The sequence below is a fragment of the Myxine glutinosa genome, chromosome 1 (genome assembly GCF_964187855.1).
Source record: "Myxine glutinosa chromosome 1, kmMyxGlut1.1, whole genome shotgun sequence".
In the NCBI taxonomy this organism is placed as follows: Eukaryota; Metazoa; Chordata; class Myxini; order Myxiniformes; family Myxinidae; genus Myxine; species Myxine glutinosa.
This window is the reverse complement of record NC_136261.1, coordinates 10,688,432-10,702,867: the sequence shown is the minus strand read 5'-3', so window position 1 is coordinate 10,702,867 and position 14,436 is coordinate 10,688,432. Positions and strand designations below refer to the sequence as shown.

The following is a 14,436-nucleotide window of genomic DNA, read 5'->3' as shown; positions in this document are numbered from 1 at the left end:
CAGCTGGATAGGAAGGGTCGTCATGGCGACCACGTTTTGTTGAGACGTGCCGGCAGGTCGAGATCGGGACATTGGATGGCTCCACGCCGAGATGGTGCGTGGGATCTCGGCCCGGGTAAACCTCCTTCCCTGCACCGAATGCGGGACGTATCCAGCCGCTGGCACCAAACAACCCGCATTCATGGCTTGGCTTTACGAAGCCGGGCTTTGGACAGGAATTGGCGCACCGAGAGGCATTAGTGAGTAGACTGGGTGATGAGGTTAGTGTTTTGGCCCCAAAATTAGAGAAAAACAAAATTTGATGATTGGCAGATGATGGGCAGTGATTGGCAAATTTTTAATTTGTTGAAATTTGATGTGCAAAATTGGTAGTGAGCGATGTGCCCGGTGGGTAAGGGTGGCATCCCTGCCACCCTTCCCATGGTGGGGGCAAAGGAGCTATAGCTTATGGGGTGTATGGCAGTGAAAACTAGCCCGGGTGGGTTAGGTTATATTGTTAGGGATCAAGAGATTGACATTAGGTGACGTTAAGGTTAGTTAGTGACTGATACCTGTAGTGGGGACGCAGGTAGTTTAGTGTGGTTGATAATAACGAGGGAGCGCAATAGTTTAAAGGGACGACTGGGAAGCGCAAGTTTCAGAAGGGAGTAGTTAGCTGAGATGATGCCGTGTGTGTGAGAATTGAACAGGTGTGATTGCACAGGTGTGAGAACTGGACAGGTGTGTGGAGCAGTGTGTGAGTAATGAGTGTGTGGATCAGCGCGAATGCGCTTGGGGAGAGAAGGGTGCAGGTGGCACCAGGTGTGAGAGCACAGGTGTGCAGGTACAGGTGTGTGGAGAGAGTTGGAGTAAGTGGTACGGAGTGGTGTGCATGGTGCGAAGGTGTGAATGGGGGAAGAGTGGACCCCCATCACGGATACCCGGGGCGGGTAGTGTAAGTGTTAGGTAGAGGGTATAGGTAAATTGTGGTTGGATATTGGCATCTGTGGTGCGGGTGACAGAATGGTATTGTGGATGGGTGCATTAGTGTTGTGGAAATGGCTGGGCGTGTAGCCTGTTAGTGTGTGTAGTTGGTTGGGCACTCCACCACTGTGAGGATGTCGGCCAGGTGAGGCCGCAGGTGGGCTCTGGGAGCCGGTAGTTGTGAGTGGGTGCCTGAGGATCCCGGGTGTGGATCGGGCAGCCCAGTGCCAGAGAGGGCACCGAGTGGGGAGAGCGCCAGAGGGCCTTCCCCAGGTAGTTAGGTTAGGGTAAGGAGCAGGTAAGCTCGGAGGCAACTGCAGTGGTGGAGGTGTGCAGGTGGGTAGACCCGCTGGGAGAGGTACACGCCGCGGCCCAGAAATTGTGCGAGGGCACCGGGAGATGAATCGGGGGAGTGAGACCCCAAATTGAAAAGCACCACAGGTTGGCCAATGGGAATTGGTTTTTAGAACCCATAGTGTAAGAGGGCCAATGGTTTGGCCGGAGAAAGACCCCGGGTAGTGTAAAGTTGTTAAAGTCATTTAGGAAATAGTTAGGATTGATGAACCTGTCGCACCATACGCAGCCACTTACCTGTGGTGATGATGATGACTCCACACCTGTGTTTTCTTTGTTTGTGTTGCAGAGATGAGAATTGCTGTGAGGATTTGTGAGACGCATCACGACGTGGATGAGACATTGGGGTGATTCCATCTCTCCCTCCCTAGGAGGGACTGATGATGAATTGGTAATGGCAAATTTCGATGATCAGTTGGAGATGGCAAATTTTGATGAGAGTTGAAAATGGCAAATTTGATTGGTTAGGAGGGAGAGAAGACGAATTTGGTTTATGGGAGGAACGGGGAAGACAGTAGGGATGTTTGTTGATTTGTAAAATAGATGTTTATGGGTAGTGTTGTGTTTTGTGGATACAGTAAGGGGTAAGGGAGGGGCCATGTAGGTTACCTGGTGGGGGGGGGGGGGGGGGGTGGGCGTACGGTAGGAACGTACCTGTCTCACCTGGTTCCCATGTGCCCCCAGTGTGCATCATCTTATATTGCGTGCACTTTTGCGCCCTTACCACCTTACTCACTTGTCTTCTTCTTTTGTCTCCCACCTCCGAGGATCTGGCTTTGGGGTAGAGAGAGAGGAGAGAGAGGTGCTGGCTACGCAGTTGTGGGCCTGCACTTTCGCTGCTTGCTGCCGGGATCGATACACCATATGGACCGCAATTTTGGTGGCCACCCACAATGGACCGCAGTTCTTTTGCGGCCAAGCACCACCCGTGGATGGACCTATGGGTCAACGTGGCACCTATGCCATACAAGGTGAACCACTAACAGTTGGCCCCCTGACGGCCACAATAAAGAAATGGACGCGGTTGGCGCCTTTCTTTATTTTTCTAAGGAAGTAAGAAGGCCAAGTGCACCACACGAAGGCAAGACCAGCGGCAGAACATCGGCCGGCTGCGACACCACCGGTGATTTATAGACACTTTATTGGTGCACCGGATGGTGCTCACTGTGTGATGGGGTGGTGCTTTTGATGCTTGGAAGGGGTGCTCTGCACATTATTAAAGGCCTTAGGCCACAGAGCACTCGTGGGTTGGTGTATCGATGCTGGCATGCGTGCTCTCTCTATGCATAACATCTGCATGTGTTCCTCCAGAAACAGGTCCTGGATCGTAGTGTAAATAGCAGCGTAGTCGTGTAAATAATGCTCCCTACCGGCTGTATGTTTAGTTTGCGAATTCTTTCCGCAATTCGGTTATCCTGTGGGTGTGTTTCTGTGAGGAGAAGGGTGCAACGTCGCAGGGGGACATATTTACTCATTTGTGAATATCTGTAAAACTGTCGCACTCAGGGTAGAGTTAATAGTAGAGGGAACTACATCTGCGTGCCACACTAAAGTAGGTAAAAATTTATCGGGTCAGGACGCCCCGAGGGTAGAGAAGGGTGCAATGTTGCGAATATGGCATTTGGCCTCCATATCCGCTTGTAAATATTCCCCTATTTCCCCAATACTCCCCAACTATCCCCAATCCCCCATTCCCTAGTCCCATTGCCTGTAAATAACACTCTGTAGAACCGACCTTCCCCTTTTTCCCCCATTAAATGTCGTGCCCAGGTCCACCGCATCTCACGTAGACAACTTTCGGACATCTTGCTAGTTATTCTTAGTCTATGTCAGTTAAGGACTCGTCTCCATTAATTCTGACTCTTCGTTGCACCAGAATGTGATTATATGGCACCAGTAGTGAGTTTAGGACCTCCCCTTACCTCCTCCCATCTTCCCCAAACAACAACAACAACAACAACTACAACTACAACTACAACAACAACTACAACAACAGAGGGGCGCGGCGCGGCGTGCGGGGAGTGTGCGTCCTCACTCCGGCTCGGTTAGCCGCCATTACCCATGTGCGCCGACGGGGTTACCAAGAAGGGGCTGCCTGTCGGCCCCTCGTCAAGGGCGGAGCCGGTAACCCCCCCGCACGCACCCAATGAGAAGCAACGGGCCGATTCCATCTGGGGCGGAGCTAACGAGCCGAGGGCGTGTCACTCCCCGCCGGATATACGCGGCGACTTACCGGATGTGACGTCAGATGCGCCCCCAGCTTGAGAAGACAATCACCACATCCGAGCGCTGCGACCTCCCCGCATCTCTAGACCGGACCGGGTCGATCCTGCCCTGAGCCCAGGTGCACCTGGAGCCATCGATTCTGCCTTTCCTTGCCATCAATCCCCGTGTGAGTCAGTTTTGTCCTGTTTATCTGTCGTCTGTCAGGGAATAAGATAAGTGTGTCTAAGTGCCTGTCTTTCTATGCTGTCCCTCTCATTCCTGTAATCTAACCTTCCGCCCTAATATAACCTCCTCCGGAGGTCTTGAGAACTGAACCCTTGGTGTCGTGTCATTTTAGTCCCAGCCGTTGTGTCCTTTTCCTTCATTGATTCAGCGTAGCGCGACTCGGCAACGTTCGAGTATAATCGGGTAAACGTGCAGGCGCGGTCATACCAAACCGCTCGGTGAACCAACATCCACCACCGCGTCTGTAACAATATATATATATATATATATATATATATATATATATATATATATATATATATATATATATATATATATATATATATATATATATATATATTTACACACTTTATACCCCTTTAAGTCTGGTGTGAAGGATCCCACAGGAATTTAGTTTGACCGTCGCGTTTCTCTTGTTATTGGTATTTTCTTTCATTAAATTATTTTGTTATTTTCCTTGTACATTTTAAACCCGTTTTGTTTGAGTTTATTTTTCGCAGATTCGGGAACAGGTAAGACCCTTCATCTTCCCCTCCCCTTTCTTCCCCTGCATATATAAAGTCTGCATTTGATCGTCGCCCGGGAGTAAAGCTTGCTCAGCTAATTGTTTCCTGGGAAAGATTTTAATCGCTAGGAACGCGACAGTACTGTCGTACACATGACGAATAGCTTTTATTATATTGCTGTGAGCAATGTAGTGTCTTTTAAAAGCAGCTATGAGCTTGTCTCTGTGAGCACTATTGTACCCATTACAAGTAGCTTTGAGCTCGTGTCTGTGAAAACTATTGTACTCACAACAAGCAGCTTTGAGCTCGTCTCTGTGAGTACTATTGTACTCACTGCAAGTAGCTTTGAGCTCGTCTCTGTGAAAACTATTGTACTCACAACAAGCAGCTTTGAGCTCGTCTTTGTGAGCACTATTGTATTCACAAGCAGCTTCGAGCTCGTCTCTGTGAGCACTATTGTACTTTATTGTATTGTGAGACACTCGTGGTTTTTACTGTTTTGCTTACTTGAAGTGTCAATAAAACATTATACACTCGAACTGCAAGTGTCGTCGATAAACTACCATGAGAGTACGTAAAGATACTCCAACTTTTGTTTTGTATGAATGGGTGGGGCCGACATTTTTTTATCCGCGTCATCCCGACGTTAGTACATAGAGTCGAGAGTGCCAGCGCACTCTCTGATAATAGTTTTGTAAAATTAACTTCAATGAATGAATGAATGAATGATCGTTTTAAGGCCATTTTCCCCGCTAGAGCGGGGGTTAGTCTTGCGGGCCCCATGACAATCATGGTTCCCTGTTTGAGGCAATGTTTTTATGGCCGGATGCCCTTCCTGATGCCAACCCTTGGTCACCTCTTACGATGCGCAGGGATATGGTGTACCTATTCTAAATCGGGGTACACACCGTGATCAAACTTCAATGAAGAACTTTATCAAAATAAAATAAAAGTACTTGTCTGTAGTATCCAAATCCTGGTTCTGAGAAATCAGAAGACCTCAGTAATAGTTGAGTAGATTCTCGCCAGACAAATACAGTCACTATAAATAATCAGAAAGACGTTAGTCACGTACACGTGACACGCTTTCTTATCTGCGCATGCGCATAGCAAGGTTCAGGGTTGAGCAGTAGGGAAACTAGGATCTTTATATTTAAACTAGTATAAAGCCCATCAAAAATGACGGGTTGGAACAGTTTATTTGACGGTGCAGCCGCATGAGTGTGCCAAAGACTGAAGCCTGGGCCTAGCGTCAGATGTGCTTATATCTTCTTTATTTATTAGATGTCTTGCAGACGTAAATGACAACTAAGTTTACTCTGCGCACCTTGCACGTCACTTGCAGTAAATTTCACCTTCCTGTGCCTTGTATTTATTGTGATTTAAAAATAAAAACGCTTCGTACACCGACCTTGAGGCTCGGTTTGCAAGCCACCGTCAACATTTCCAATGTAAGAGACGTAATTACTCTTCTTTTGGGTCTTCGGAGTCCTCAAGGTCTTTTGGGTCCTCTGGTTCATTTGGGACTTTTGGGTGTTCAATCTATTTTGCATCCTTGGGATATTTTGGGTCTTTTGTGTCTTCTCGGTCTTTTGGGTCATTTGACTCTTTTGTGTCCTCTGGATCTTTGGGGTCCTTGGGTCATCTGGTTCTTTGGGGGTATTTTGGGTCTTTGGGGGTATTTTGGGTCTTTGGGGTAATTTGGGTCTTTGGGGTCCTCAGGGTCTTTAAGGGTCTTTTTGGTGTTTTGGATTGACAGCCTACAGACGTAAATGAACTTGCGGTTTACTCTGCGCACTTTGCACGTCACGTTCAGCGAATTTCACCGCCCTACGCCATGTATTTATTGTCATTTCCAAAAACAAAACGCCAGGAGATCACCGCCCACCTTTTCAACATCCCAAGCGGCTATCACAATTCACCACTTCCAACCATACCATATCTCTGTCCATATGTCTTCACCTTTTCACATCCACATTCTTCCTATTATATATCTCAACATAACTAGAAATGTTTTATATATAATTTTAAAATAATATTTGTCCCAACCAAATACTCTGTCATAATGCAAACATCTGTAAAGAAACGAAGCAACATCATGTTTAACTTCATTTCCCGATTCCACTGATTTCCCAGTCACTATAAATCAAAATTTATCAGACCAAGCATTGTCCCTGTCGAATTGTGACGTCACAATTATGGCACCAATGACATCATCGTCAACAACACCCACTCGCCACCCGGAGTTCTCCACAATGAGCCATGCCCCAACCCCTTCCATGCAGCGGTTTCGGAGACACAGAGGCGCAACATCTCTCGGCCCTTCCAAGACAACGCCTGCACCCCATGACCCACGACGTCACAACAATCATCAAAACTCCCCATGAGGAGGTGCTCCCACGGTGAAAATTCCATGTCAATTGGACCAATGGTTGCCAAGAGAATGAACCTCCAAAATGCAGATACGCATGGCACATGGCACACGCAAGGTACACGGCACACAACTATATGCCAAACCCCGCCCCTCGCTTCACGAGCGCAGGGTAACAACCAACGTTCGTCCAGACCCAGCCTTTGTCCTCTTTGAAATCCGTGTTCCACCAATATCTAACTTCGTGGTTGGCTGTACGAACACAGCCCAATTCAAATTACTTCATCCTTGTCACACACTTTGAGCACCATTTTGTTAAATCCTCACAAAATTTTACTATTAACTATCCCATTCAACCATTTTTTCCCAATTAACTCATCCAAATCCCATTACAAATCTCATCCAAATCCCATTACAAATCTCATTAAAATCCCATGTCTTGTCAGGCAGTGCGACTCCACAATGTGTGCTCCATCCCTCGGATAGACGTTAAAATTGGATCCTGACAATCTCACACCCGTCGATACCAATAGTGAGCATTCCCACCCAAAACGATCTTCAACAAGTCACATATCTTCTACTGAGTTACCATCTCCCCCAACAGGATGCCAACTAATTTAAATATTTACCATTTAAATTCCACAATCACAGACTTCACGAGCCTCGATATTGTATCCAAAAAAGAAAAAGAAAAAAAAGGCTTGAACAAGCCAGCAGGCTCTTTGACTTTTAAAACAAACCAATTTTCTCTCCTTCCATCCGGCCACTACAATAAGTACAGCCCTTGTCCCGAGATTACATGGGACTTGACAGAGACAACTCGCTTCTCTACTTTCATCTACCTTGTCCAGCTTCATCCAGCCACTCCATAATGCTCACCTGTGATTAACATGAGTCTTATAAAGAACTCCAAAGAGGAACAAAGAACTTCATTCAATCAAGAATTCAGAACTTCAAAATGCAGCCAGTCAGCAGCGGCATCCAACCAATTTAACCAACAACAACAAACTAACAACAAAGCCAACCATCAGCAGGCAAGCCGAAATCCACATCAAACTTGGATTTCACCAAATATCACCAAATTGCTGGAAACGCCAAAAATCTGTTTCACCACGTTTTCACCATTCATTATGTCAAAATAGAAAAATATATTCGAAGCTTATTAATTCTCCCCATGCCCACATGTGCATTGTGCATAGCCTCCCGCACATTCGCGTTTCCACACGTATCGTTTCCAAATGCACCTTTGCGTTTCCACACGATATATCTCTCCAAGAGTACTTTGGCCCAAGTCCCAAGTGAATTTAGCCCATCTACATATTACGTATGCTTGCCGGTGAACGACGGCTCCAGTTTGCCACATTCCCATCCAAAGAGGGGCACCGCATCAGCAGCACATCCACACCTGAGCCCCTTGAGTATAATAACACTTAACGCAAGTACAAGGAAACTCTCACTTGCACATCATAAACCATACAATTACTATGATGGTACCACCAATATTACCCTCATCAATAACTTACAGTACTCCAACGTGAGCGAACTGTAACATTCCCCAAAGTCACGGTGTCACGACACAAGGCCAAAGTCGATCCCCGCTCTGGCAATCACACGAAAAGGTCGTACTGAGACCTGAACCCAGGTCGGTCGACAGTCAAAGCTGCAGAAGAGCCGCTTGGTGAGACGTTGGGCCGAAGTCGGTCCGGTAATGGTTTACCCAAAAGGTGAGTGGAGAACTCACACCTTCAGTTCACTGACTATGAAGCCGACATGAACAATCAGCGGTTCCCACGCTGAGGTCGCTCCGGGAAAACCCACGACACACACGTGGAAACGGGCGAAGGGAAGGGCTGGTGCAAGGTGAAATGGCGGACCGGCCGATAATGGAGGCATCAGCTTGCTCTCCAACGATGATTCACTCTCGGAACCAAAACCCATCACGCAGGTTTATTTGCAACAGCAATAACGACACTATCACGGGAATCCCTTTCCCAGGGAAACCAACATTCGCTCACGACCAATGTCCACAAGGTCCACTCGCCACCACGAAGCAGATAAGCCTTTTCTCCTCCGATCTCTCTCGATCCTGTCGCCCGCCTCCTCTACTTCTTGTTCCGGTTTCTTCTTCACCCATTTCGTTTTTCTTCTGAAACACCATTTTTACCTTTGAAGACAGTTATCTCCATTTCACACTGAAACCGTAACAATAATAGTACCTGAAACTAACAATGTTTCAAGTCGATGAAAACCACAAAGACGGAAGTGACGAATCCGTAACAAAACTAACAACCTTATTCTGACCCATGCAAATTGATGCAACATGCTTCGGGGCTTCATTCGAACCCTGCACGCCGCTCCCTCCGAAGAGACTTGCTGCAGTCTCTCAAACAATTATCTTACCCAGCACGGATCAGCACGCCACTCAGTTCCCGAAACTTCTTCCATGCACATCTCACTCTAGCAACCGTTGCCGAGTCGGATCCACCTTCTCCATTCAGCATGTTTCCGAGGTAGCAAAATGTTTTCACACCTTCCAGCTTCACTCCGTCTCCAAGATCCTACTCAACATTTCCTCCATCTGCAGCTCCCTCTGTGCACACCTTACATTTGAATGTAGCTGCCACACTGGTTAATGACCCTCTCAGACCACTGCATTTTTGATGAACCCACTCAACGCACATTGTACATTGAATGGAGTTCACTCCCGACACCCTTCCTGCACACAGTACATGGCCACTTCCCAGTTCTTTCCACCTCACCACATGCTTTACCACTCGCCATCACCTTCGTCTTTCCGATATTCACCTTCAGACCTTTTGTCTCCATACATTCCTTCCACTTGTTCATCTTTTCCTTCAGTCCATCCATACTTTCCGCAATCAACACCAGATCATCTGCATACAACAACTCCCACGGTAAACCCTCCTTTACGTTCTGAGCCAGCACCTCCATCACAGCTACAAATAGTAGTGGACTTAGTACCGACCCCTGATGCACTCCCACCTTCAGCTCAAACTCACCACTGTTCCCGTCCTTCGTCCTTACAGCTGTGCGCGCTCTTTTGTACGTTGATCAACCATTCCTCCACTCCTAACTTCCTCAATGCCCATGTCAATACTTCGCGTGGAACCCTATTGAATGCTTTCTCCAGATCAACAAACCCAAGAAACAACTTCTTCCTCTTCTCCATGTACTTCTCCTGCAACTGCCTCACAATAAAGAGCGCGTCTGTCGTTCCTCTTCCTGGCATAAATCCAAACTGCATTTCGTCGATCTTCATCTTCTTCCTTATCCTCCTCTCCAACACCCTTTCCAATACCTTAATTCCATGCTCCAATAACTTTATCGCTCGGTACGAGCCACACTCCAGAGGGTCACCTTTCCCCTTGTATAGAGGGACGAGGGTACTCAGTTCCCAACCCACTGGAATGCTGCCTTCTTTCACCACCAGATTACAGATCTCTGTCATTCTCTTCACACCCCAACTTCCTGCTGCCTTCAACATATCTCCCACGACTCTCGTCGGCCCTCCCGCTTTTCTACTCTTCATTGCTTTTATCGCTTCCTCAACTTCCTTCTCAGTTATCTTCTCTGCCGGGCCTAAAACTGGGTTACTCTCTATGTTGCCATCCCATTCATTCTCTGTATTCAACAGCATTTCCATATATCTTTTCCATCTTCCTTTCATTCCATCTGGGTCCACAACGATTTGTCCCACTTCATCCTTCAAGCAACTCAGCCCCATCACATCACACCTCTCTTTCGCTATCTGCTTTGCAATCCTGAATACCGCTCTCTGACCCTCTTCCAAATCCAAGCGTTCTCCGAACATTTTCCTACATGCCTCCTGCGCCTTTGCTACCTCTTTCTTTGCAGCCTTCTTGGCTGCCTTATAACTTTCATCCTCTGCTTTTTCTGCTCCCGTACCCTTCGCCTTCTGCCACTCCTTGAACTTCTTCCTCTTCTCGTCAATCCTCTTTCCAACTTCATCATCCCACCACCATGTTTCCGAGTGCCTTTTGTCTATCCACATACCTCACCAACGGCTCCCAACAGACTATCTTTCATTGACATCCAACCACTTTCAAGCTCAACCACATCATCCTCTACCCTACTCAGCCTCTCTTTTAATGCATCCCTTACTGTCACCTCTTTCAACCTCCACACCTTCATTCTCGGTTGGTACTTTACCCGCCGAGCTCTCCTCGCACCTTTCACCCTTATGTCGCAGACAACCAAGTGGTACTGTGAAACAGCCTCCTCCCCCGGGATCACCTTTGTGTCCCGGAGGTGCTCCCTATCTCGCCTACGCACCATCAGGTAGTCAACGGTTGTCGTCGACCCACCTGACGTGTATGTAACAAGCTTATTACCCTCTTTCTGGAACTGAGTATTACAAATCAACAAATCAGCTCCATCAGAAAAACTCCAGAATCCTTTCACCTTCTCCATTTCTCACACCATATCCGTAACCCCCATGAACTCCCTCAAAACCATCCATTCTCCTTCCCACATGTCCATTTAGGTCTCCTCCTACCACAACAACTTCCTCATCTTTCACGTTTTCCATCAGCTTCTCTATCGCACACCAGAACTTGTCCTTCGCTACATCGCTCCGACCAACCTGCGGAGCATATCCCGAGATGACGTTCACCAAGAACTTTCCAATCATCATTTTCACCATCATCAATCTATCACTCACTCTAGTCACACTCACCACACTGTCTACAAACTCCTCAGAAGACAGCACACCAACACCATTCACACACTCCGGGCACCCTTGCCACACAAACTTGTATTTCTGTCCCTGCCTACCCTTCACCATTCTCACACCACTTCCCTTCCATCTCGTCTCTTGCACACAACATATGTCCACTCTTCTTCTGACCAATACTTCCACCACTTCTCCTGATCTCCCTGTCATTGTCCCTACATTCCATGTCCCAAACCTCAGAAACCGATCTCCACTTCGGGCTGTACCCTGCTCATATGTGGTTGTAATTGTCATGGTTCTCTTTTTGAGGCAATGTTTTTATGGCCAGATGCCCTTCTTGACGCCAACCCTCTTAGTCGCCTCTTACGACACGCAGGGATATGGTGTACCTATTCTAAACCAGGGTACACACCCATAGCTTTTATGGACATTCCATAGCTTTTAGAAAATGCCAAACAATACAAAATAAGGGGCATTCAAAAAAATCTCACGTATATGCTGGACTACCCTTGTGTTCTTAGGCGGAACCAAATAATGCTCCAGAAAAGTTCATATAAAGGGGTGCCCTACATATGGAAAATAAAATACATTTACTTCTTCATGCAGGTGTATGAATCAAATTGGCGCATTGAAGATGTGCCCATTCTGATTCTATATTGCATATCAGTGTCTTGTCTATTTTTGATTGGCTTTGTCCAATTTTTCCAGTTTATGATTGGCACCAGTGATTGGAGTACGTTCCCTTGCAAGTTTCCTTTGGCTAGTGGAAAATGTGTCGACATTCTCTCAATATTTTCCACAGGTTATCACGGCATGGCAGGACGATGATCTTCAAGTGAGTACAGAACCTCGAGAGCAGTGGCATGATACGACCAGCACCTGGCCGACCATCTATTGGACAGGTAGGGAGAATAAGCAGGAGGACACCAACAGGAACACGTCACCATGGACTACAAGGACCTTACTTATGGACACCACACATGCTACTGTCGTTGTCACAGGTGTGTAAAATACCTTTCGGAAATCTTTGATGCTGATAGAGTAAATACTTTGTGGTGTTTTAGTTCTAGCTGCATACTTTGGGTAGATGAACTGCAAGGTCCAATCCAATCAAGGATAACTTACGGTGGCTGTGAAAGGCTTTTTTCATCTACAGGTGAACGTCTATCATTTGAGAAGGTGACATCGCATACTGAAATGGTCCTACTTCCATTTATTATAAGCAAGGTCCTGGATTCCATTTTTGCTTCTCTGACCGTCTCTGTTTTGTGTCCCAGTGTAATTGTGTATTCCTGTGTATAGAAAATCTTGTTAAAATCATGGATCTTGGTCACGTTCACCACTGGAAGCTAGCAAAAATCGACACCTACAGAAAACCCCCATTTTCCACTTCCGCTACACAGGAGCAGTCAGCTGCTTATATCTCAGGTACTTTTGATTTGCAAATCAATTTTCCCACGGTGGTAGAGAATGTTCACGGATCCTGAAGTGCAATCGCGAAGTGATGACGTACGCACCGTACAGCTTACTTGAGCAAACTCATTCATTCTCGCAAAAAAAAAAAAATCAGGAGGGCGATTTACAGCTTTGCAATCTGCTCCGCTTCCCAATGTTTCTGCCTGTGGACTACAAGGCCACCACCTTTCCTGACTTCCTTTGCTAATGCATTCAACATGTAACATTCAACATAATAACCTCATCTCCTCCAGCACATATTCTTCCAGCAAAGCACTCCTTGTGAAACTCCAAAAATCCATGCTCACTGCTCACCTGCACTCAACTGCTCCTCTCTTCTGCTGGTTGAGCAATGTCCCTCATCAGTCTGTTCAAAAACACCACCACCTCAAGTCATCCTCGATCCTTACCTGGAATCTTTTCCATCCACATTAACTCTCCCCATCTTTTTATAGGCTGCTATGTATCCCTCCCCCTTTTCCCTTCTCCAGGTCATTAATGCTCTTGCTGCGTCGACGTGTTGTGCCACTTCCATACTGTCAATGCATTACCTTCTATTCTATGTCACCTCGCTCTTACATAGGCCTAGGCTTTGTATCCAAAAACAGCAATATGCAATTAGAGAATTCAGGGAACACATGACCCCACGCTGTCTTGAGAAACATAGAAATGGGTGGGTCGTGAGCGGCAAATTTGATTGGTTGTGATTACGTAGAAAGTCATACAAAAATAAAATTCTGGAAGTTTACCACCATTGATGCAGTGTCTTTTAAACCACCTCGTCCACGTCTTTTACACCACCTTGCCCACGTCTTTTACACCACCTTGCCCACGTCTTTTACACCACATTGCCCACATCTTTTACACCACCTTGCCCACGTCTTTTACACCACCTTGCCCACATGTTTTACACCACCTTGCCCACGTCTTTTACACCACCTTACCCACGTCTTTTACACCACATTGCCCACGTCTTTTACACCACATTGCCCACGTCTTTTACACCACATTGCCCACGTCTTTTACACCACATTGCCCACGTATTTTACACGACCTTGCCCATGCCACGTCTTTTACACCACATTGCCCACATATGTTACACCACCTTGTCCACGTCTTTTACACCACATTGGCCACGTCTTTTATACCACATTGTCCACGTCTTTTACACCACCTTTCCCACGTCTTTCACATCACATTGCCCACATATGTTACACCACATTGTCCACGTCTTTTACACCACCTTTCCCACGTCTTTTACACCACATTGTCCACGTCTTTTACACCACCTTTCCCACGTCTTTTACACCACATTGCCCACATATGTTACACCACATTGGCCACGTCTTTTACACCACCGACCCCACGTCTTTTACACCACCGACCCCACGTCTTTTACACCACCTTCCCCACGTCTTTTACACCACATTGTCCACGTCTTTTACACCACATTGTCCACGTCTTTTACACCACCTTTCCCACGTCTTTTACACCACATTGCCCACATATGTTAAACCACATTGTCCACGTCTTTTACACCACCTTTCCCACGTATTTTACACCACATTGCCCACGTCTTTTACACCACCTTTCCCTCGTCTTTTACACCACCTTTCCCACGT

General features: G+C 46.8%; 1 protein-coding gene across 1 annotated transcript in view; it reads left to right on the top strand.

Moving 5' to 3' along the window:
* LOC137421286 (receptor-type tyrosine-protein phosphatase O) overlaps nucleotides 1–14,436 on the top strand; it is a 275,641-nt gene that overhangs the window by 40,648 nt on the left and 220,557 nt on the right. Inside the window, exon 2 of the mRNA XM_068107186.2 lies at nucleotides 12,162–12,360. Coding sequence (XP_067963287.2) covers nucleotides 12,162–12,360 — 199 coding nt within the window. The remainder of the gene's footprint in view (nucleotides 1–12,161; nucleotides 12,361–14,436) is intronic.